Genomic DNA, 25,271 nt, shown 5'->3' on the forward strand with positions numbered 1-25,271 from the left:
AGCATTAAAATAATTTTATTTAGTTTCTTTGAATTAATTCCTCACTCTCCACATAGACATTTACATTTAGTCATTTGGCAGACGCTTTTATCCAAAGCGACTTACAATTGGGGAATACAAAAAGCGATTAATCTTGAAGAGGCAATCAGACAGAGGAAGTGCTCGTAACACCAAGTCTCACTCATTGTTCAAATAAGTACAAACTAGTAAGCGGAGAGAAAGATGGAGCGAAAGAGTTTTTTTTTTTTTGAGTTTAGGATGAAGTCAAGTACTGCCGAAAGAGATGAGTTTTCAGTTGTGGCTTGAAGATTGCCAGGGATCCGGCGTTCCGGATAGGGGTGGGAAGATTATTCCACCAGCCAGGAATGGTGAACGAGAATGTTCTGGAGAGTGATTTTGAGCCTCTCTGTGATGGTACCACAAGGCGTCGCTCACTAGCAGATCTCAGACTTCTGAGTGGAAGTAGGAGGGTGCTGAGCCTGTGGTAGTTCTGTACGCAAGCATCAGTGTCTTGAACTTGATGCGAGCTGCCACTGGTAGCCAGTGCGAGGAGATGAAGAGAGGTGTAACATGCGCTCTTTTGGGCTCGTTGAAGATCAGTCGTGCCGCTGCATTCTGAATCATTTGTAGAGGTTTGATTGTTTTTGATGGCAGACCAGCCAGAAGAGCATTGCAGTAGTCCAGTCTAGAAACAACAAGGGCCTGGACAAGAAGTTGCGCAGCATGCTCTGTCAGAAAGGGCCTGATCTTTCTGATGTTGTGTAGAGCAAACCTGCAGGATCGAGCGGTCTTTGCAATGTGCTCTTTGAAGGTCAGCTGGTCCTCAAAGATTACACCAAGATTTCTGACCGAAGTTGATGGGGTAATCATTGATGAGCCTAACTGAATCGTGAAGTCATGCTGTAGAGTCGGAGTGGCAGGGAAGACCAGAAGTTCCGTCTTTGCCAGGTTGAGCTGTAGGTGATGTTCTTTCATCCATGCCGAGATGTCCGCCAGGCAGCCTGAGATCCGTGCAGCTACCGTTGGTTCATCTGGTTGAAAAGAGAGATAGAGCTGTGTGTCATCGGCGTATCAGTGATAGGAGAAGCCATGTGCATGTATGATGGGACCCAGTGATGTAGTGTATGTGGAGAAGAGGAGGGGTCCAAGAACCGATCCCTGAGGAACTCCAGTGACCAGTTGATGTGGTTTGGATACCTCCCCTCCCCAGGCCACCCTGAAGGATCTACCGGTGAGATAGGATTCAAACCAGCGAAGTGGAATCCCAGTGATGCCCAGTGATGAGAGGGTAGACAGGAGAATCTGATGATTGACAGTGTCAAAAGCAGCAGAAAGATCCAGCAGAATGAGGACTGACGATTTGGAATCAGCCTTTGCAATTCGCAGGGCTTCAGTGACTGAGAGTAGCGCAGTCTCTGTTGAATGGCCACTCCTGAAACCTGACTGTTTAGCATCCAGTTTGTTGTACTGTGAAAGAAACCGTGAGAGCTGGTTGAAGACAACTCGTTCGAGTGTTTTCCCTACGAATGGAAGGAGAGAGACAGGTCTGTAGTTTTCTAAAAGAGAAGTGTTTAATGTAGGTTTTTTGATCAGTGGGGTTACCTGAGCCTGCTTGAATGCTGTGGGGAAGATGCCTGTGAGGAGAGTGTGTGTTGATAATGTGTGTGAGTGCCGGTAAGAGTGTGGGAGAGATTGTTTGGAGAAGGTGTGAGGGGATTGGGTCGAGAGGATGGCTGGAGAGAAGTTTGGATACTTCTGCCTCGGTGAGGGGACAGAAGGAGAAAATGGGAGTTAGAGCAGTGGATGTGGTTGATTGGAGGTCCTGTGGAGTTGAGAACTGGTTACTGATTGTTCTAGTTTTGTCAGTGAAAAGAGAGGCAAAGTCATCAGCGGTTATCAAAGTGGTGGGAGGTGGAGGAGGGGGACAGAGGAGAGAATTAAATGTTCTGAAGAGATTACGCATGTCTGGAGCGCTGGTGATCTTGTTGTGGAAATGTGAGGATTTGGCAGTGTGGACTTCAGTAGAGAAAGATGAAAGCAAAGACTGATACCTACTCAGGTCCGACGGATTGTTTGATTTGCGCCATTTTCTCTCTGCCGCTCTGAGTTTGGTCCGATTCTCACGAAGAACATCGGATAACCAGGGGTTAGAAGGAGCAGCCCGTGCTGGCCTAGAGGAGAGAGGACAGATGTCGTCTAGACAAGAGGTTAAGGTAGAGCATAAAGTGTCAGTGGCTGCATTTACATCCAGAGAAGAGAAATGGGTAGGCGAGGGAAGAGAGGAGGATACTACAGAGGAAAGAAGGGAGGGGGAAAGGGAGCGTAGGTTGCGTCTGAATGTAACCGGTAAGGGAGATGGTGGCACCTGGGTAGCAAAATGTAAAGTAAATGTAATGAAGAAATGGTATGTAGTGGTTGTACCAGAATGTTATCTGTAGAACAATTGCGTGTGTAAATTAAGTCGAGTTGGTTACCTGATTTGTACGTGCTAGTAGTGGTGAGGCGTTTGAGATCAAATGAAGCTAGGAGTGACTGGAAGTCTGTAGCATAAGGCCTGTCTAGGTGAATGTTGAAATCGCCGAAGACTAAGAGTGGAGTGCCATCCTCCATGAAAGAGGACAGCAGTCCGTCCAGCTCATCTAGGAAGGTTGGTGGTATTTGGCCCGGGGGAGGATAGATTACCCCAATCTGGAGTCTTATAGGAGCTGTTACAGTAACGGCATGAGATTCAAATGAGTTGAGATTGCCTAGGGGAGAGTGGGTAGAGTATTTCCAATTGTTAGAAATGAGCAAACCAGTGCCCTCACCCCAGCCAACTTGCCTAGGGGTGTGAGAGAAAGAGAAATTGTGAGAGAGAGCAGCTGGGGTTGCCGTGTCTTCTGGACGAATCCAGGTCTCAGTCAAGCCCAGGATGCTGAGTGTGGAATGTAAGGAAAATGCAGAAATTAAGTCGGCTTTGTTGACAGCTGACTGGCAATTCCAAAGACCTACAGAGAAAGAAAGAGGTGCAATGGAAGATGTAGAGATAGTGCGCAGGTTAGCAGGGTTACGTAACCTTCTGCGTGTGTTTTTAGAGCGAGGTTGAGAGAGAACCGGAATGGTTTGGAAACACATGATAGACGTGGAAGGATAGAGGATAGGAAAGTGTGAGGGAAGATAAAAACGATACTTAAGTGTGTGCTCGGTGTCGTTGCTCGGTCAAAGTCGCGCAGGAAAAAGTCATCTGTCTTTACACTCGTTGGTCTTCACACGAGGAGGCTGAATGCTTCCGCTGACATCAAATAAATACAGTCTAAGAAACTAGAGTGGAAACAGCTGTGGCCGGCTTCTGATCAGCCCAGCCAATAAGGTAGGACTGCTAATAGCTCAAGACGAAACTAACACTTTGCACAATCACACAGGCTCGTTCTAAGCTGAGGCGCAAATTAGCAGTAAGTGCAATCAAACAGAAAAACCAACGAAAATGCAGAGTAGAAATAGGTAGGAAAATAACTATTCCTTCCTAGTAGCAAGTAAATAATTTAAACAACAGAACTGCGACCAAGTTATTCAAAACACTTACGCGAGCTGTCGTCCGTCTCTTCTGGTGACTAATCGGCTTTCCCATAGGAGAAAAAAACAGGGTTTGTGAATGAATTAAAAGAACATTTAATACCATGGCATTTAAGATACTTTATTAGCATATATTATGCATGACTTATTTGCCCCCAGACCAAACAAAAAATTGCAATAAAATTTCACAGTTAAATGAGAAATGGAGCCATCATCAGGACTGTGAAAAAGGCTCGAGCCTGACTGTCAGTTAATACGTTATAAAGACATTTCAGTCTCTTCAACAATATCAAAGTTGAAAATATTACATTCTGAAATATATAATTCTGAAATTCATCTGGCACTGCTAAACGACTCAATAACAGTACAAACCAAGTTTAAGTTTGTTTACTTCAGCTTGGGTGGTGTTACATCATTCTTTTTCCAGTGGAGGAGCTTTACGCAATGTCAAGTAGGTTATTTAGTTTTTCCTAAGGCCTGTAGTTCTATGGCTAGTGTAATAATTGTTTAATTAGCTGTGACACTGATGACCATACCATTATACTTCATTGAAACAATAAAAATAGGTAAACAATTAAAAAGGTTACAAATATGCAATAACAAGGCAGTCTTTAAGTCAAGTAGTACAAAAAAAAAAAAAAAGATGCTGGGACAAACAGAAAAAGAAACAAAAACTAATTCACACAAGATGTTCACGGTCTGTCCATTTCAGCTTTTCGAGCTGAATTCAATATTTTAAAAAAAAATAGTATTTCTTTTTAAACTGTCTCGCCAATAGGGGGCTCCATAAGACCTTAACAACTATTTGTTTATATACTTTGACAAGAAATGTTTTTAAATATCAAACAGTTTACAAATGTAAGTTACATAAGTTTTGTTAAAGTCCATACACTGAACTGTTAAAGAAAACAGACAATTTATAATTTAGCAAAAAATAAAGCAAACATGCTTTTCGTACCGAACCACAATAATATTATAAGAATAAAATAATAAAATGTTATTTTTTTACATAACCATAAATAAGCATTCATTCATATAATTCAAAATAAACTAAAAGCCTTTACAAATGGGTTGACAATATGTTTACAATGTGTTAAAAAGCAACATAAACTTTGAAATATAGAACTTTCTTTTAAAGTAAACACTACAAAATGATTTTTGATAATATCTATCCTACACGTTTTAGTTAGACTTTATGACTATCCATGCAAACTAGTGGAAAGAAAACATCCAAAAGACACTGCTAAGTGTTTCTTTCATAGCACTTTATCTATTTGTGTCAGTAGATTTCAATTACAATACATATTTTTAAAGGCCGTTTTCTCAAAATGAGTTTTCTCTCCTACATTGAGCCATATATCTCCACTTCAGTAGCACTTACACACACCAAACTTTACATCTTTATTCCTGTCTATATCCTCAATGTTTTTACAGAGGGATTTGTTCATATATAATTTGCTTGATTATATACATTTTATTCCCCCCAAAATTTGGAAAATGTTTTCTGTCTGTTCTAAGTATTTTCTGAATTATGGAGTGAGAAAATGAGATACCCCAAATTCCCTCTGTAAAAACTTTTGACTCTAATATGTCAATAAAATGAAATAAGAATTTTGAAACCAACTTCATCCAGTGTTTAGATTTTTGTTCTAGAAATGTATGCAAATTAGCACATATTTCATTAAATAATGCCTCATTTGCACATTTAAACCTAACATTTTAGAAAGCTTGTAATACAAAAAATGTTTGCAATTATCAATGTAATCAATCAATTAGGTAAGTAAGGTGATAACTATTAGTTCATTTTTTTACCCTATTCACCTGCAGTGTCTCGCCATAAACATGATTTTAATTAACACAACAAAAATTTAATTAAATTTCTAGATATTCTGAACTTTAAGGTGCTGAATTCCAAATTAACATCCAATCGATACTGGGATCCCTGTTATGGCATTAAATGAACACTAAAATAAGAGGTAGTCAGTGCAGTGCATACATATTTTGTAGCGACATTCAAAACTCTATACAGTTTTGTCTGTAATAGTGCAATTTTATGAGGTTTTAAATCCAACGGTGCATAAATGAGCACTAATTTGACTACCTTTGAGTACAAACGTCAACACAAAGAGAGACGGGGCAAAGTCACGCAGGCCAGATGTGGTCTCAGAGCTGGTGCTGCTGCTGCTGATCATGTGGTCCTCATTATAGGCTCTGAAAGCACAAATTAAACATATTTATAAAATGTAATGTGGCCTTGTGTGTGGGTATATATGTATATTTATATAAAGAATAAAATATAAAATATTTATTTTGCAAACATTTAAATATTATTTAATAACCTATTGTAATAATGCATATGACAAAACTCACAACATGTCATTTCTGTTTTGCACCACCCAAAAACAGGTGCTAGATGAAACATTACCTGTTCAACACAAGTCACACAAAGGGATATTTTCCCTTTCAGAGTTTTGAATGATCCATTCAATGGCATCCCATCCCTATGACAAAAAAAACTTTAGAGCTTCATAATTTATTTAGAGGCTTGTATAATGGTTCATCTATGGTATATTTAAATTAAATAATATAAAAGTGTTTTTTTTATAATTGCTAAGAGACTAAAACAATGAAACTAAACTAAACTAAACTAAAATAATAATAAAAAACATCCACAAAAACAACAGGGTTTCCTAGATAGGGACATAACCACATTATCAGTGCTTTGAAATTGCTTATTTTTGGTTCTTCTCTAATTGTGTCAGCAGGAAAACAGGAACTACTAAGTTCCCATTTATTCAGAGAATAGCAAACTTTCATCAAGGACTTGTAATAAACACATGGTGGTGACATGGTGACAATGTTGAGTGGGATATTCCAGGGATATTTGGTCAAATTAATATTTTTCATTACATTATACAAAATGATTTACCTTTCTTGCATTGGCTGACATGGTTAGAGCCATCAGTCCCTCGAGGTAGCTGCTCAGACTGACCCCCTTCACCGTGATGATCGCCTCTTGGGTTAATACAGTTCTGGAAAAATAAAGCAAACATCATTTTCAGAAACTGGTGTTACCAGTTTGATATTTGATTTAACATATTATTGCTTTCTGTTTGCATGGCTTGCTTGTATGTGCATAGATATTCATAAAGATATTACAATTAGATGACAATTACGTAAAACACCCTTACAAATGGATTTACTTACATCTCTGGGTTTTCTGGATGAGGCCTGTAGACAAGCCTTTCATCAACTGATATTAAATTAGTTAGGGTTATCTGAAGGAGAAAATGATTTTTTTAGTATAGAGTAAAATTAAGATGTGAATTCATAAAACCACTTTCTATTAAGAAAATAATCTGATTAGAATAGCTTTCTATAATGCATAGCTGTCAAATGTTAAACAAACACTCACGTTTGTTGAGCAAAGCTCCATTTTTTTCTCTTCTGGGTCCACAATGGAATGTTCTTTTACATATGTGATGGTCCGATTTGTCCCTAAAATCTAAGGAAATTTTTTTAAAGATCCTTATAAACCAGTTGTTCTCAATCAGGAGGCCTTCCAAGAGAACCTCAATATGATGTAAAATTATTTCAAATAAGCCAAAACACCTGAAAATCAAACATATTTCTTGTTTTAATTCACAACCTCAACAATAGTTTTTCTTGAAAAACCTGGATATATAAGGTACACTTATATTAAAAGTTTGATTTCTAGTTATGCTAAGCTCTAAAATATTTATCAGGCAAAAATTATCAGTTAAAAATATTGTTTAAAAATCCTTATCCTTAATCTTTATTCAGTAATCCATGAACAACTGAAAAACATTGGGACCTTTGAATATTGTTGTGGACAAACGATGGCCTTGGAGTCCAAAACATTGCAAACCACTGTTACTTACTGTTAGAGTGTTATATACACTTTCATAATGCTAAAACTATTAAATATCACTTCAGATTGTTAATTGGACTGTTAATTATGTGCTTTAGAGGTAAAATGTACATGATATGTCAGATGTAAAAGCTGTAATGTAAATAAGACAAATTATTTAGCAGTGTGAAGCATATCTTCTAACCGCTCTGACAACCGCTGGAAGCCCCCACTCCGTGCTGAGGAGCCGATGACTGTGTAGACGTCCATGTGTGTCCAAGTTCCTGTCAAGAACGTCAACTCCAACAACACTAGGGTTCATTGGATTAGGATACTTCCTCATAGCCGCCTTGATCACAGTCTCCCAAGGGTAGCTATGTGAATACAATCAAAAACACAGGACAATAGATTTCAGCGGTTTATGAGGAACATCACTATACTGACACTGACCTCATAAGAAAAACACATTCAAGGGAAATTTAGCTTAAATGCGAGGAGGAAGAAATGTTTTGCCAGTGCAGTTCATCATTATCAACAACAAACATCACGTCCATAACAAGAGAGGCTGGGACCTTAAATAAAGGTTAGTTTGAAATAATTAATTTCCATTTAAAAAAATAAAAAAACTTTGAAATATACTGGTCTGATGAATCATGTTGCATCATGAATCGAGTTGGTTTGGTGGTTTTAGTTGGTTTAAGGTGGTCTTAGCTCATTTGAGGTGGTCTCGTCGGCTGGTTTAGCTGGGTAACCAAACAAATCCCTGCTAAAACAGTCAACTGACCAGCCAGGTTGAAACACCATCAGCTTATAGCTTGTATATCAATATGCAAATAGTCCATATTTTAGTTAACTTTTGAAATTTCCTGACAGGCAGGGAAAAATCAGTGTCACTAAGTTTCCGTAAAAAAAACCTAAATAATATGTAACTACATTTGTGAGTTTGTTAGTAACAGTGAGTCGTGAAAGGACATTGCGCATAACTGTAACGTTCACAGACAAGCAACCGGCTAGGCCCAAATTAATACATATTCGCAACTAACGCTTAGATTTGTGTAATGTGCAATAATCAATTGTTTTAAAGCTAAAAATGTCGCGAGCTACGCTGTTTCCGGATACTAGCACTACCAAAGGGAATCGGGTCATGACAGAGGATGCTGGAATCTGTGCTCGCGAGCGCTGCTTTCGTGCTGAACGCTGCTTTGTCTACCTGAATATGTGCTCAGTGCTCCAAATCTTCATTTTTGCAACAATTTGAATGTGCCTCCAAACGACGGTGGACTGTAGATCTCATACATTCATATTTTCACGCTCTGCTCCCATCATACCGGCTTCGAGATGCTCCTCATCTAATCAAGTGCAATGCAACCTCCCTGTTAGAACAGCAACTACCAATAGAAATCAAGCTTTGTGCCACTGACGCTTGTAGACAACTTGATGTACATCAATGCTGCGCTACAAACGTGCAAAAGTGGATTTATGGTTGATAAATAAGGTGTTGTTCATTTAAACGCTCGGCAATATTAGAAGCACAATAAACTAGATTATTTACTCTTTTTCTGTTTAGGTGATTGATAAAGACATGCATGTAAGTGTATTAGTGCCGCTAAATTGCGTTTATTGAAGATTAAACACATATTTAAGACTTAAAACTTTTGCTGTTGTTGTTCGCATGACATTAAAAGCTGCGGATAACCAGAATGACATAATACACATGGGGGAATTCTCCTCGGGAAAGTACACTCTTAACGCGCATGCGCATTTACTCCTACGTATATCAATGGAAGTAACTTAGTGTTTCGTTTTCAGATGCCATCAGAACTATACTTTACCTTGGTGTTATTTGTTATTACTAGTAATAGATGGACAGCGCGGTTGTTATATCGTCTGGTAAGTTTCTAACTTATAGCCCACATCTCGTTACACATATGTTGTGTTTAGTTAGTTTGTTTTGGGAAAGTAGTTGCCTAAAGAATGTGACAACAAGGAAACGCAGAAAAATCAGTATAGCTGTCAATCAACTGTATATGTTGCTTTCAATAGGGTAATATAGGGGTAAATACAGGGTGAACGATGCAAAATAGTTATTGGTACAGTATATTCGCAATGGAGCACGGATTAAAACGTTGTACTTTAAAACATTTAGTGATTTTTAATGTCACTACCCTCCTAAATGTAAATTCTTAAGAGCAATATATAATTTCAATTTATTTAGATTGATAATTCTAGATTTTTGAGCACAAATAATGACTGTTAGATAAAATGGCTTTTAATTTTTTTTTTATCAAATATGTTTTCTGCAATTTAAATAGGCCTACTACAAAAACGCAGCAACTTTCTTTTAAGAACTGTTTCTGAAAGTATCTGTCCCACTTTATGTAATACTTTAAGATCAAGGCAACTGCGTATTACACTTGTTTGTCCCACTTTATCAGTACAGCTGTTAATGCATTTTTTGTATGTATTACATTCTGTCCCCTTTGAAGATGATGTTGTAAACAGCTCTCTCTTGTTCTTTTCCCAAATAGATAAACGATTACAGCGCTATTTGGGCTCCCTAAGTAAGTGTATGACTGGGTATTTGGTTCAAAGGATGTCCAGCTGTTTGTCCCGATCCCGCACAATCACGGCATATGAAGCACAGGTTATCACATCCCAACCTACGGACATGCAGAAAGCCTCTAGGCTGATGCAGATTGTCATTAAAAAAGGTCAAAGTGCATGCAGTTCGTTCCTCACATGCCTTGGAGTTTGTGACCCGGTGTTGTATGAGAATGTTACAGGATTCCCAGGTTGGACAATCTATCAAAAATTAATGCTTTTTTTAAAAATAGCATTTTATTCATTATTTTTATTCATTACTTATTTTTCTGTTTCTTTCTGTTTCTTCTTTTCTTTCATGCATTTTTTTATCATTCAGCACAATTTAATGAAGAGGACCATCAACATGTAGAGCAAATTCCTCTCTCAGGTAGATATTTTTGCATATTTTGCCTAAATGGTGATGTATCTTGTCATAGACTATTTCTTTTTTGCTCTGTTGTTTTTGGAAGTATCAGGAGTCTCCCCTGTTGAAAAGCCAGCATATGCTGGTATGTTTTGAAGCATGGCTGCTGGTTTAAGCTGGTCATGAGCCGGTTTAAGCTGGTCCTGAGCAGGAGCTAGTTGCTTAGGACCAGCTCAAACCTGCTGCCAACCATGCTTCAAAATATACCTAACCAGTATATATGTTGGTTTTTTCAACAGGGTCAGTAGAGAAATTATTCTGCAATTCCTGTTCAGTGGTTAATATACCACCTTACTTCCTGTTGTTGTCTCATTCTTGTTTGAAAGATTACCTCACCCACTTAGTATTACAGGTATTGCTATGAAAAAACCGCATACTTTACTTCTCAAAAGTATGCATGACTAAGAGCCTTGTTTTGCTGTCCCACATCCCTTTGATGCAATGTGTTGTGTCTTTGCTCATATTGATGTCTTTTGTTTTTTTGTCTTCTCTTTTCAGAAAAATTTCAATTTACACCTTGTATTATAAACATACAAAACTCTTCCCTAACCAACTGTATTATTGGGAACAACAATCGCCAATGCATTACCTGTGACCAGCATTCTTTGCTCGCTCAGAATGATGCAAGCTATGGTAAGTGTCTGTGCAGCAGGAAATATAGATCAAATTCTTCTAGGGTTATAGATATTATATATATCCTTTGATATATATATATATATATATATATATATGTGTGTGTGTGTGTGTGTGTGTGTGTGTGTGTATGTATGTATGCATGGACAGTTTATTGTATTTTATACATGTATATAAAATGGAACCATAACCTATATAACTATTTAATACTATTTAACTATTTAATATGTTTTTTTTATTAAATTAGTTTACTCTTTCTCATGTGAATTAAGCTAACAGTGTAATTTTAGACAATAGCAGGTTTTCTGCAGGTTTTAAAAATTTGTTAAAAAGTCTTAATTCACCCCTTCCAAAAATAAAGGCCAGAGAATAGATCTTGAATTGGAGCAGAAAGTCTCAAAAGTCTTAAAAACAAATAAATAAATAATAAATACAATTACTTCCTCAGTAATTTTCTTGTTTTCCAATACAAATATCTAAGTACTTATATCAAGATACATTTACTTGAGAAGCAAAATGACATAAAACAGTTTTGTTTTCTGAGAAATTGATCAAAATGAAGTGGATGTTGATGAACACAAGAACAAATATCTGGCAATGGGCTCATTTAAATTCAGATAAAATAAATTAGATTTTTATTCCCTGTTGACAGATATTTGATTTTGCTGTTTTAAGCATTGTTATTTTCTTCAATTACCTTTATAAAACCTGCAGAGACCCTAAACCGAGTATTATAAGAATGATTGTATATATGAATAATAATAAAAAAAAACATATTTTTTCATGTATTATTATAATTTTTTTTATTTATTATTGTATTTATTTTTTTAAACAGTGAATGAAATGCCGGATATTCAGAGCAGTGATCAACTGATCCCAGCACAGGACACAATGAGTGGCAACAGCATTCAAATGGAGAGATCCAACATAGAGTGTGTTATTATAGGTGACCATAACAGTATGGCAGTCACTGAGAACTTGGAGGTTGAGGGGGATACGGAGATTGAGCCAGAAGTGATTGGTTAATAGATGTGAAAAAGTGGGCAGGAGGGCAGACTCACAGTTTTGGAGAGCTGCGGATTGTCAACTCGCCTTACCGGGCCTGACCTATAATTGGACACTGAAAGCATAATATATGCTTTAAACTGACCAGTGCTCAGATCCTCAGCAGGTGCTGCCAAACGCACTGAAACATTGTCCTTTATCGTGGATTTTTCTAAACCTGTGTGCCTTGAGGTGACAATGATAGTTGATACTGACTTGATTGTTACTGAACATGACTGCTACTGACTGTTTCTCATGTTTTAATGGGTACATCGGTATTTATTTGTTCAACAGAAATGTATGAAAGCAAATATGTTGACTGACGTTGCAATCATTGCAAGTCTTTTATAAGCTTAAGCTTTCTGTAATGATACATAAGTATTGTTTACAGTCTTATGTTTTTCAGTAATATTTGTATAACTTAACTTAATATCTATTGGTATTAATTGTGATAGATACTCCTGATGTTTCAATAGATATTCTGTGATAGCAGTGATAGTGTATTCCTTTATTCCTTTTTTTTTTTTTTTGGAACGTCTAATAATTTTAACAATGTTGCTAGGTGATATGACCTGTAAGGTACTGTACAGACATGTTTGTATACTGAAGAAGGAATGTAGCTGACACATTTGTGATTCTGGAGTAATATTTTGAAATAAATGTGAAATTTGAAATGAAACCAATTACTGTGCTCTCTCAGCTGGTGTAGCTGCCAAGACTAAAATATTACAAAATTAAAGTTCTTTACTCTAAATAAGTACCAATTTGCATTGGTAGTTATTGATTTATAAAGCAATTTTGAGGTTTTTTTGCCACCTTATCTCTGTTGTTTGATTTATCAAACAGTAGTTGGTAACTATTCATTATGTTCCCAGTCTTATTATAGTCTTGATGTACCTTTGGCTATACTAATTTAGGTAAAACTGCTTTTGAATATGCTGCACCTTCAGATGGGAACTCTTCAAATGAAACTGCGGCTAAATCAGTTGGTGTCGTTCAGTAATTTTAAAACACTTATGTGCACAATAGAAAATGATTCAATTATTTGCATATGCTTCTAATGCTGTACTTTTATTGATAGTTTATTGTTGTGATGTAGTGTTGTTTATTATGTGTATTTGTGTAGCTGGGCCAACTATCTTGGCCAGGACACTCCTGTAAAAGATATTTTTAATCTCAGTGAGGTTCTTTTATGGTTAAATAAAGGCTTAATTAATATCTTATTAAAATATTTATTTAATTCATAGCAGTGGAAAGAAATCGCAGACATTGAAAGCCTTGTCCAAAATTAAAGGAGGTTTGCACTCTAAATAAATGTAATTTTTATGATATTTAATTTGTAGCAGAGTACGTTCATTTAGACGTGTATTTTTATAGATTTTCTGTATTTTAAATTACCTTTACAAATTAAAGAATATAGGGGGACTTATAATACAAACTATTAAATCATAATTTTTTGCCAATTCACACATCCACTCAGTTTCTTACAAATGTAAATTGTTTATATATATATTTATATATTTACCTACCTACTTTTATTTTATCACATAAGGTCACGTGACATTTCCTGACAATTACTCCAATACCCATAATGCCAACAAGTGTTTACATACGTCACTTCCTCTAACTGAAACTTGCATCTTGCTGCCTCGTTCTTTATTTAACAAACACTAGCAGTAGCGTAAATGTTTCTTGGTACTAATACAGTGAATCTCGTCATGAGATTAAGGTTTATAACATAACAGACACTCATTAATGAATTTATGAAAATCGTTTGCAGTTGTTGAATTTCCCGCTGCGATGCTCGTGTGAGGCGGGAGGCTGTTTGCTGGAGTAGTTGGCGAGTGTAAGTGGTTGCTAAAAATGCAGGTTACAGATATTGGGTCCAGAGAAGATGGAAAAATATGGCACAGAAAGTCAGTATCGTCAAAATATGGGTAAGTTTGATATAACCAGCTTTATGACGGTTTTATGCAGTGAGAAGGGATTGAATTTTGCATTTATGTGTTACGTTACCAGCGTCTTGGCCACTGTGACCCGAAACGCGTCTGCTCGTCAAACCAAGACGGTTCGATTCCTGCAAGTGGCTTTTGACATCACGGGAGAGTCGTTTCTTGCTGGTGATCATCATGGCAATATTTATGTGTTTGACATTAGTAGAAACAGGTATATACTATATTTCCACCTTTTATCTTTTCACACGTGTTCATTTCTGTTGCTGTATCTACTGCGGTCAGGCCACTTAGAAAAACACGGTCATTCTAGCCGCCACGTTATTTTGTGGTGCGCGCATATACTAGGCGTTGCGGTAATAGCTTGTAAAAACTCAGATCAAAGGAAAAGCGATCTCTGGCATTAATTTATTAAGCCAGTTTCTCTGTAATGATGAATAAATAAATGAACGATTGAACTAATAAATAAATGCATTTTAAATAATACAAATGTTTAAAAACGGTCTGATAAAACGAAAATACCTTCAAATGTTGAGTAATATTAAATGTAGAATTTCCAAATAATATGAAAATAACTGATGAGAAATAACAAAATAAAAGCCTTTCATGAACTTTCATATAACCATATTTATCTGTAAATTCACATTGTTATAAAAAGAAAACTCCCTGTTTCCACAAAAAAGTTTCACTTTTGATCAACAGTACACCACTCCAAAGTGTAATTTGCCCAATGTCAGGACTGTCTGATTTTCGTAACTATATCATAACTGATATATGACCAGTTTTGTCTTTGATTTTAGGTAGCTCTAAAAAGGAAACTTCCTGTTTCCACAGACCATTTCAATTCAGATTAATAGTCCACTACCCCAGGGTGTCACTCAACCAGTTTCAAGACGATCTGATGTTGTATTACATAATAAAAGCCAAAATCTCACATTCTACCTGTTCTGCCTGTGATTTTGGATAGCTTTAAAAAGGAAACTCCCTGTTTCCACAGAACAATTTCAATTCAGATTGACAGTCCACTACCCCAGGGTGACACTCAACCAGTTTCAAGACGATCTGATGTTGCATTACAAAATTAATGCCCTCCAAAATCTCATATATAACCAGTTTTGCCTTTGATTTTAGGTAGCTCTAAAAAGGAAACTCCCTGTTTCCACAAAACAATTTCAATTCAGATTAATAGTCCACTACCCCAGGGTGTCACTCAACCAGTTTCAAGACGATCTGATGTTGCATTACAAAATAAAAGCCAAAATCTCACATTCTACCTGTTCTGCCTGTGATTTTGTATAGTCTTTTCTAAAAGAGCAAACGGCGTTGTTGCAAATACCGCGCTGTTACTGATGACGGCCACAGTGAGTGCGTGTCCTGTTAGGGGAAATCCCATGCAGATGCCGCGTTTGCTGGATCTGATTGTTCTCACTGTGAGAACATCAGTCTCACCTCTCTGCGCTCGCGGATAGCTTTCTTTTCAGAGAGCAACACTGCCCCTTGCGCTCTCCCGTTTTCTTCTTTGCAAGGACCTGTGAGGAAAAAACAGCGGGGCAGAGGATCTCAGCGCACGGTTGAGCGAGCTCACGTCGGCTCAGACCCCGCGTGCCTCACTCTCGCCACACAAAGAGGTTTCTCCCATCCTCTTTTCTCAGCCTGACCATCGTCCCTCTTCTAGCGCAAGCGATCTGAAAATAAAACTATTCGTTAAGTGCGAATAAGTGGCAGCGCATCTCTGCCCGCCCTCTGCTATCGGCTGGAAGGCAAAGGCCACCCACCCGTCTAAGCCGTGCAGGACCACTGCAGCGCTCTCTGGACACTCCTACGCTCGGCTGGACAGGCGGCTTTGGCGCTCCACTCTATGGCGGTCCTACAGGTCTTTCAGGCTAATCTCCTCTCTTCCATGGACGAGTCTGAGCCTGATCCTGCGACTCAAGGAGCTGAGAAGTGCTACAGACCTGGCACTGCGCGCCACCAAGACCACCGCCCAGGCGATCGGGAGGCCATCCATGGCCAGCCTAGTGGTGCTTGAGCATGGCGGAGATCAAGGACGCAGACAAAGTTCCCTTCCTCGATCCCCCGATTTCTCCCAGCGGGCCTCTTTGGACCGGAGGTCGAAGGGTTTGCTGAATGTTTCACTGAGGCACAGAAGTCGTCCCAGGCCATGCGACACTTCCTGCCCAAGTGCTCCAGCTCAGTAGCTGCTTCCAGTCACCCTAAGCCTATGCCGACTCAGCAGCCAGCGAAGCCTGCCGCCCCCGCTGCTCAAACTGCCAAGACGCAGCAGACGCGAGGGAGATTCCGTTCAGCCAGACGCCACCCCTTTCCTAAGCGCCAGGGCCCTCGACCTAGGATAGCGTTGACCCAGCGCCTCAGGCGTCTTCCTGATCTGCAGAACAGGAAGAGGAGGGCCAAGTCCTACCACGGCCGGACCACCCCCCAAACAGCCTCTCTGGAGCCTCTTATTACCCCGCTCAGCACCGGGTGCGGAGGGAGATGTGTTTGTTGCGAATATAGGGCCCGTACAAGCGCCCAAGCAACCGCCCGCTGTTATAGTGGGAAAAATAAAACACAAACCTCTGCGAAAGATGGGAGTCCTCATTCTCTTATTCAAATATTTTGATTTTCATTATTATACAACAATCTCAGCCACACAAACATACAACATTCTTCTTAAATCACATATTTCACACCAAAACACATAACTACAAACAACAAACACATACACACCAAAATCACAGGCAGAACAGGTAGAATGTGAGATTTGGCAGTCCTTAATTTTGTAATGCAACATCAGATCATCTTGAAACTGGTTGAGTGACACCCTGGGGTAGTGGACTGTCAATCTGAATTGAAATTGTTCGGTAGAAATCTGATCTGAGTTTTTACAAGCTTTTACCGCAACGCCTAGTATATGCTCACACCACAAAATAACGTGGCGGCTAGAATGACCGTATTTTTCAAAGTGCAGGCTGGCCTGACCGCAGTCTTTATCACATATTCTCGTATGTCTCCTTCGACAGATTCAAGCTGGTCCAGAAAACAGGCCAAGCATGTACTGCTTTAGCGTTCAACTTGAGAAGAACCACAGAGTTCCTGGTTGCTCTGGCTGATTATTCCATTAAATGCTTTGACAAAGGTAAGACACGTTATTAGAGGTTTCTCATAAAGGCTTGCAAATGTTTAACTCTTCTTCTAAGAAGTGTAAACTACTGTTTCCAGACACCAGACAGCTAGTGAGCTGGATGCGGGGTCACGAAGGTGCCATTTCTTCCCTGTCCGTCCACAGTTCAGGCAGCTACGCCATCAGCACTTCCTCAGACACCGCTCAGTTCTGGAACCTTGATACCTTTCAGAGAAAGAGGAAGCTTAATGTTCGTCAATCTGTTGGAATACAAAAGGTTAGACGTCACTTATCTGTACATAAGCATCATATTATAGTAACAGCTCTGCGTCAGTCCCTCATTCCTGTTTTTTTTTTTTTTTTTTGGTAGGTGTTCTTTCTTCCACACAGCAACACCATTCTCAGCTGCTTTAGTGATGACTCCATTTTTGCTTGGGAGAGTGACACGCTTTTTTGCAAGTATCAGCTGCCTGTTCCACAGGATGGGCCTAGAATACACTACAGGACATTTGCTGTTACACAGTAAGATTATAACACTTATGCTGATGATACACGGGGCAACTTTGGGCAATGTTGCCATCAAAGGGCAACCAGGTGAGAGACAGGGCCCACGACCAATTTAAATTATCCAGATAGAAATTTGTTACCCATTCTCAATGGAAAAGTGCCTAAGCAACATTACTCAAAAAAGTTGCCTGGCAGAATTGCTCAAAAAGTTGCCCCGTGTATCATCAGCCTTAGACCGTAAATTTGCGACGCACCGACTGGTGTGTTGTTGGTAATCATTTTGTTTCTTTGTAGAGATGCGAAAACACTTGCTGCGGCTGGACGCTCCAACTTGGTCCATTTGTGGTGTCTGGACAGTCAACAGCTCTTGAGAGTAATACAAATGCCTCCAAAAGTCAAATCAGTAAGATTTGTGGATTTCCTCCCAGATAGTTTTGATGGCGGATCCAACCAGGTGCTGATCAGTAGTCTGCTAACCTAAAAAACGTATTATTATCCAGTTTATATGTTTATTGTGGAAATGACTAATACTGTATTATACTCTTCTCAGATTCTAGGTGTTTTGAGCCAAGATGGCGTCATGCGCTTTATCAACATTCAGTCATGCAAGCAGATCTTTGAAATAGGGTCCCAGGAGGATGCCATCACGTTGGCAGCCATTTGTCCTAAAGGCCACCATATTGTTGCTGTGATGGACAGTGGTGCTCTCAGAATCTATGATGTACGAAGCCTTACACCAGAAGTCAGTAAGGTAAATTTTTATTTATTGTTCTATTTTAAATAAGTGCCTTTCTTTTGAACTTTATTATTCAAAGAATCCTGAAAAAATGTCTCGTATTTCTTGAGCACCAAATCAGCACATTAGAATTATTTATAAAAAAAAAAAAAACATGTGACACTGAAGAAAGGAGTAATGGTGACACAGCTTTGCTATCACAGCAATGAATTACATTTTAAAACATATTTAAGTATAATACAGTAAAAACAGTAATATTGTGGTCAAATAAATACAACCTTGATGAGCATCAGAAACCTATTTTAAAAACATTATAAACACTCACCAACCACACACTTTTGAATAAATGTCTGTATAACGTATGTGTTTTATATATATATATATTTTTACTGTTTTGTTTGTGTAGCCTCCCCAGCCTTTGTTGAAACAGGTCACTAAAGGCAAAAGCAGTGAAGGATCAGGTTTGAAAATGAAGGTTTATACTGGGGCAGGTCAGCGACCTGTGAAAACATCAGGACGCAGAATGCAATCCAAAATTTTACCATCTGCTGTTTCCACACTGGATGACAAAGAGGTTCTGTTTATATTTAATTTTATTTAATATAATTTGAATTTATTTATTCGTGGGTTGGGTGCCTTTGACACCTTGTCTCATTCTCTTTTATTTAAAACCCCCTTATTTAACTTATGACCCAATCAAAATCATATCTAATTAATCTGTTTTGTGTAGAATGATTTGCCTAATGGCCTTAACAAGAAAAGGCTACAAGCATTACTAAGAGCATTTGGAGAATACCCAGCCAAATACAGGTAACGTAATAAATGTGTCATGCAGAAGCGATGATGTTTTGTTGATTTAATGTGAAGCTGTAGTCTGTGTCTCTGCTTTATTTGTGTGTGTGTGTGTGTGTGTTTGTTTTCCGGCAGGATGTTCATTTGGCGTTCCCTGTTGCATCTACCGGAGAATCATGCAGCTTTCAGTAGTCTGACTGACAAAGGCCTGCATTCAGCATACATGTGCCTTCAGGAATGCTACCCCATCAAAAGCCACAAACTACAGAGAGGCCTGCAGAGGTGGACACAGCATCAATCAGTTGACTTAACTGTATACATATAGATTTCCCCACCATATTGTTAATGTCAGTATCTTAAATTACATTTAAGTATGTCTTTTAATTTCCAACCTGGCAGAGTGCTGTCTGCTCTTGCTCACTGGGCTGCCGTCTTCGGAGAGACCGATTATCTCCCTCTGCTGGCCTTCCCATTTGTCAAGCTGTTCGAGAACAATCCACTGATCTGCTTTGAAGTAGTGGCCACCGTCATTGGTACGTAGTGCAGGATAGTAGTGTGGTGTTGGGTGATGTACCACTGGTCTCTTTGGCAGTGATTCAACGATTCGGTCCATAGCTGAAAGACTTGAATTGCTCTTTTACAGTGAACTGGTGCCAGCACTGGTTTGAGTACTTTCCCAACCCTCCACTTAATGTGCTGAATCTGGCTGAGAACGTGCTGGCTCATCATGATAAAGAGTTGCTTCAGCATTTTGTTGTCTGTGGCGTTACCTCACAGGTAAAAGACTTGAACATAAATGTTTATATGACATAGACTTTGACTTTCAAAGAATTTAATCTTGAAGCCAAAGATAAAGCGAATGCCCTACGCACTATGCTTCTCCTCTTCAGCTGTATGCGTGGCCTCTTCTGGAGACCCTGTTTTCTGAGGTTCTGATGAGAGAAGAGTGGTTGAAACTGTTTGACAATGTTTTCTCAAATCATCCCTCCTTTCTTCTAATGGCTGTGGTGGCATATGTCAGCTGCTGCAGAGCACCACTGCTGCTTTGTACTGACAAGAAGGACTTTGAGGTATAACTTCAGACATATTTAGGTTTTTTTGCTCACTGGCCATTTGAACTAATTTTATGAAGGACAAATGTGGCTTATCAATTTATCATTTAGGGGTTTCATTTGTTTTTATATAAATAATAATATAATAAAGCATAATTATCATATACACATATGGTGTCTGTAAACTTTTTTTTTTTTTTTTTTTTTATGTAACTTTTATTCAGCAAGGGCACATTAAATTGATCAAAAGTGACCGTAAAGACTTAGATTTTTTTGTATCAATATTTTTCAAATAAATGCCATTCTTTTGAATTTTCTCTTCATAAAAGAATCCTCAAAAAATATTGTCACAAAAATATTAAAGTGTTTTGAAACATGGATAATAATAAATATTTTTTGAGCAGTAAATCAACATATTAGAATTATTTCTGAAGGATTGTGTGAGTATGAAGACTGGAGTAAAGGCTTCTGAAATTTCAGCTTTGCCATTACAGGAATTAATTACAATTCAAAATATATTCAAATAGAAAATGGTTATTTAAATTTGTAATAATAATGTGCAGTATTACTGATTTTGTGCTATTTTTTAATCAAATAAATGCAACCTTGCTCTGCATAAAATAATTATTTGAAAAACTTCAATAAATCTTACAGACCCCCAACCTTTTGAATGGTTATGTATATTTGTTTTATTATTATTTTTTTTTTTCTTCTCCAATGAAGTACTTTTTCCATCATCGGAATAGTTTGGACATTAGTGCTATGCTGAAGGAAGCCTATCGGTTGATGGACAGCACCCCTGCGGACATCCATCCCAGCTCTGCGCTGAGTGACTTTGAACCTTTGACACAGGGGCAGTACCCCATATTCAACAAATACCCTACCTTCATAGTGGAGTACCAATCCCAAGAACGTGAGAGGATCCGGCAACAAGAAGTGGAATATCTAAGGGAGAGGTGCAAACATTTATTCATTTGTAATATGAATATGAATTGAATATTTCATACTTTCTGCACATTTTACAAAAAAGGTTTCTTGTGTTTGTCTGTAAAGACAAGAGGTTCAGAAGCTGCATGCGGAAGCGGTCAGACAGCAGGCTGAGTTTGAGGCCTGGTACAAACAGCAGGAGTTGCTATTGCAAGGAGAAGAGCAACGTAGAAGGATCCTACAGGAAGAGGAGAGTAAACTTGCTCAACAGAGAGCCAGGTGGGTCTCCATCCATCTGCCAGACTTCTTGCTAGTGTCCTATTTTAATGTTGCAGTTCCACAGATGCTCACAGTTCACCTGACATAACCTTCTCTGCTCAGATTGGCTGCTATGAAGCGCGAGCTGAAGGTGAAGGAGCTCAATCTGATTGATTCTTCTAGAAGGCGTTTTCTTGAGCACCAGCAAGACCAGCGCAGAATCCAGCTCAAGAGACTTGATGATGAGATCCAGAGAAAGGTACACTCATGTGTTGTTGCTTTTGTAATTTAATCATATTTCTTTTTGGTTCAAAAGTTTGAGGTTTGGTAAGATTTTTTAATAATTTTTTTTTAAGAAGTCTCTTATGTTCATCAAGGCTGCATTTATGTAATCAACAAAATAAAAAAATTAGTATTGTGAAATATTATTGCAATTTAAAATAACTGTTTTGTATTTTAATGTACTTAAAAATGGTTTATTCCTGTGTTGGCAAAGCAGAATTTTCAGCATCATTACTCCAGTCTTCCGTGTCACATGATCCTTCAGAAATGATTCTAATATGCTGATTTGGTGCTCATGAAACATTTATTATTATGCTGAAAACAGTTGTACAGTTTAGTATTTTTATGAAAACTGTACTGCACTTTTCAGAATTGAATTAAAATTAAAAACAAATTGGGGAAAAAAAAAAGTATTTTGTAACATTATAAAAGACCATCAATTTAATGCATCCTTGCTGAATATAATTATAATTTTCTTTCAAAACAAACAAAGAAAAAACTTACTGACCCCAGACTTTTCAATGGTAGTATGTTTCACAAATAGTAAATGTATTTAGAAAGGTTTTAAATATTAGAAAGGCAGGTAGAAGTTGTGTAAAGTTATTTTTGCAAGTTCTTTACATTTTTGTTGTACTCAGATGGCGCTGCGAGATCAGGAGACGGCAGCCGCTGTTCAAGATATAGAAGTAAGACAGATGGAACTGGATGCCCAGAGACAACTGTTTGAACAGGTTGGCCCCTATAAAAACTTTATTTCTTTGCAAATGTCTGCAACGTTGATGCACTAGGAGTGTCCAATCCTTCTCTTGGATGGCTATCTTCATGCAGAGTTTAGCTCCAACCTGCCCCAACACACCTAACAGGAAGTGTCATGTAATCCTGAAGACCTTGATTAGCTGGTTTAGGTGTGTTTAATTAGGGTTAGTGTTTTTGTTTTTTTTTCCTGTAAGATGGGCCTCCAGGAGCAGGAGCGGTCACTCCTGAGATCAAATCTAATTATTATGTTTTGGCTTCTAGCAACTGGCTAAAGAGCAAGAGCGAGTGAGTCAAACAGTGAGAGCAGAAGTGGATACGATGAGACTCAGGGCTGAGATCGAAGATTCTACATTTCAAAACTTCATTCAAGCAAATGCAGATATTAGTCAGACAAACAAGAAGGTATGTCTCAGAGTGCATATGATTATCTTTGTCAGACATCTTACTCCACCCTGCTCCTGTTTCCTTTCTGTATTTCCTTTATTTTTGCTTAAAAGACTTGCAGTTGAGTAAAGTTTGAACGAGACTAATTTTGAAAGTTGAAACTCTTTCAGATGCTGGAAGAGTCTCTGGCAGAGGTGGGACAGAAGGAAGTGGATGCTGATTGGCAAGCCGAGGTGATCAAGCGCCTGGAAAAAGCAAAGGAGAGGCAGGAGAAGCAAAGAGAGCAGCTTGTGAACCTCAGCAAACAAACATGTGCTAAAGAGGAAGAAGTAGTCCAGCTAATGCTGGAAGTGGATGGAAAGCAGGTGAGAATTCACGTTAAAAGCGTGATCGCGTTAGCGAAATTGCAGTAAAATTTTGCGGGCAAAAAAGTCCATTGCATATCATCAGTACGGTAGTGATGTATGTAGCACAGCTGAAACAGAAGTCACTTTCAAACCAAGCAGCTTTCTGTTGGTCATCGTGGTGAAGCCATGTGACCAACTTAAACCTGTAATGAAATCTGCGTGGGAAAATTCCCAGTGACAAAGGGAAATGTGACTGCACCATTAGTGTTTTGTTTGCTGTATCAGGTAGACAAAATTCATAAAAAATATAGTTACCTTTCAGCATAGCATGCAAAAGACTAATGACATTGTTTTGGTCTCAGTGGGATGATGTAGTAGCTAAGCAAGCTAATCTGGAGGAGGAAAGACGGGTGGCCGCCACTGTTAACGCCCAGCGGAGGTCACTTATCTCTCAGGAAACAGAAGAGACTGAGAAACATCATGGCAAGCTCCAAAAGAGTCTAGAGGATTCATTATGTGAGTTAAGACAAACACTTCTCACAACATATAATAAAGGATTTGATTGAACAGTTTTAAAATTACTTCCTTGTGAGGATACAATCAGTTAAAAAAGTCTATTAAACTTTACATGTTAACAAGAGGTAATCAAGTTATTTGTGTGTTTGTAGATCATCAAAAGAGACTCAGATCACCCTGCTCGTCGAGAGGCCTGCTGCACAAGACCCAGTGTGAGACCACCAACATTTCCTTGATCAATCAGTCAGACGATTCTACTGGCTGTGAGTATTATTAGTGTAAACACTGAGTTTTACTGTCATGACCAAACATGATTTAATGAAGCAACATGCGATAAGATCTCTTCCATGTGCACTGCTGCTTTGTAGTTTCTTTAGATCGTGGCCGAGGGGAGCTTGACTCTAAAGAAAGGGAGTTGATGCAGGAAATCAGAGAACTGAGGACGAAATTAGCTACCAGAGCTAGAGCGACTGACTTCATCTCACACTCAACCAGCTCTGTACACTCTCACTGACAACACAGGCACCGCCAACCAGTGTGAGCGGAACCAGGCACACCTTAAAGAGGATCTGAAAGAAAATCGTTTTAGATCATATGAGAAGCATGCTTCGTTTGTGTTTGCTTTACAGTCATGCTAATCTGGACTTTATTCATTGATTTAGATTTATTATAGATAGTTTTAATATTTTGTAAATGTATTTTATTGTTTGTATTTTTTTTGTATAGTCTTTCATGTTTTTGTATTTAAAAATTAAAAATGTCAATAAATGTTAATAAAAATATGAAATATAATTTAACTATTTATTTACTTTTCATTGCATTTAAATTAGTGCTGTCAAACGATTAATCGTGATTAATCACATCCAAAATAAAAGTTTTTGTTTACATAATGTGTAAACTGTATATTTATGTATGTATATATATATATATATATATATATATATATATATATATATATATATATATATATATATATATATATATATATAGCCTAAATACAAACATATTTGTATATATTTAAGAATTTTTTTTATTTATTAAATATGTATGACAAAATATAAGAATATACATGTAAATATTTTCCAAATATATACTGTATGTGTTTGTATTTATATATACACTTATATTTAATTTAAATATTCCATTTAATTACAATTTGAATGTATTCCTGTAATGGAAAAGCTAATTTTAATGTTTTTAAAATACTTCTATTATGCCCATCACACAAAATTTATTTGATAAAAATACAGCAAAAAATATATTGAAATATTAATACAATTTAAAATAATTTTATGTAGTTTCATATATTTAATAGTTATACATTTTAATATATTTTAAAATGTAATTTATCCCTGTGATGGCAACACTGTTTTTTAGTTTTTCCCCAGCAGTGTCGCATGAATCCTAAACTGCACTTTGACAGTAAGATCAAAAGAACAGCATTTATTTGAAAAATAAAAATCTTCTGTAACATTATAATAACCTTTACTGTCACTTTTAATAAATTTAATGCATCATTGCTAAATCAAGGTAT

The 25,271-nt window shown here is 37.8% G+C and overlaps 3 protein-coding genes across 6 annotated transcripts; 2 read left to right on the plus strand and 1 right to left on the minus strand.

The window, feature by feature from the left end:
- Window positions 1-8,819, minus strand: prelid3a (PRELI domain containing 3A). 2 transcript variants are annotated; one of them, XR_013785669.1, is made up of 10 exons: window positions 8,634-8,789; window positions 7,629-7,797; window positions 6,968-7,057; window positions 6,760-6,830; window positions 6,482-6,584; window positions 5,978-6,053; window positions 5,654-5,763; window positions 3,563-3,598; window positions 2,056-3,271; window positions 1-1,520 (listed from the first exon to the last, which is right to left on the minus strand). XR_013785669.1 is itself a non-coding variant. In XM_079444857.1 (7 exons), the coding sequence occupies exons 1-6, from the start codon at window positions 8,663-8,665 to the stop codon at window positions 5,982-5,984; spliced, it is 537 nt and encodes a 178-aa protein (XP_079300983.1). In that variant the 5' UTR covers window positions 8,666-8,819; the 3' UTR covers window positions 3,634-5,763; window positions 5,978-5,981. The 2 variants fall into 2 exon arrangements, 1 of the variants encoding a protein (XP_079300983.1); XM_079444857.1 differs by lacking the exons at window positions 1-1,520; window positions 2,056-3,271; window positions 3,563-3,598 and having other exon boundaries at window positions 3,634-5,763; window positions 8,634-8,819.
- LOC306887246 (uncharacterized protein) lies at window positions 7,765-12,788 on the plus strand. 2 transcript variants are annotated; one of them, XM_079444852.1, is made up of 6 exons: window positions 8,863-8,918; window positions 9,233-9,313; window positions 9,952-10,215; window positions 10,344-10,394; window positions 10,929-11,063; window positions 11,899-12,788. In XM_079444852.1, exons 2-6 carry the CDS (start codon window positions 9,286-9,288, stop codon window positions 12,087-12,089), a joined length of 669 nt encoding a protein of 222 aa, XP_079300978.1. In that variant the 5' UTR covers window positions 8,863-8,918; window positions 9,233-9,285; the 3' UTR covers window positions 12,090-12,788. The 2 variants fall into 2 exon arrangements, with proteins under 2 accessions (XP_079300977.1, XP_079300978.1); XM_079444851.1 differs by lacking the exons at window positions 8,863-8,918; window positions 9,233-9,313 and adding an exon at window positions 7,765-8,006.
- Window positions 12,789-13,710: 922 nt separating this feature from the next.
- tbc1d31 (TBC1 domain family, member 31) lies at window positions 13,711-24,625 on the plus strand. Of its 2 annotated transcripts, none has more exons than XM_079444799.1 (22): window positions 13,711-14,044; window positions 14,127-14,273; window positions 17,080-17,195; window positions 17,279-17,457; window positions 17,551-17,702; window positions 17,982-18,141; window positions 18,238-18,438; window positions 18,830-18,997; window positions 19,154-19,233; window positions 19,351-19,497; window positions 19,615-19,748; window positions 19,859-19,992; window positions 20,106-20,285; window positions 20,991-21,223; window positions 21,321-21,473; window positions 21,576-21,711; window positions 22,373-22,465; window positions 22,752-22,892; window positions 23,045-23,239; window positions 23,584-23,737; window positions 23,890-24,000; window positions 24,106-24,625. In XM_079444799.1, the coding sequence occupies exons 1-22, from the start codon at window positions 13,971-13,973 to the stop codon at window positions 24,249-24,251; spliced, it is 3,234 nt and encodes a 1,077-aa protein (XP_079300925.1). In that variant the 5' UTR covers window positions 13,711-13,970; the 3' UTR covers window positions 24,252-24,625. The 2 variants fall into 2 exon arrangements, with proteins under 2 accessions (XP_079300925.1, XP_079300926.1); XM_079444800.1 differs by having other exon boundaries at window positions 13,853-14,044; window positions 18,238-18,429; window positions 24,106-24,531.
- The last annotated feature ends 646 nt before the right edge of the window (window positions 24,626-25,271 follow it).

This window comes from Barbus barbus, assembly GCF_936440315.1.
Source record: "Barbus barbus genome assembly, chromosome: 21".
In the NCBI taxonomy this organism is placed as follows: Eukaryota; Metazoa; Chordata; class Actinopteri; order Cypriniformes; family Cyprinidae; genus Barbus; species Barbus barbus.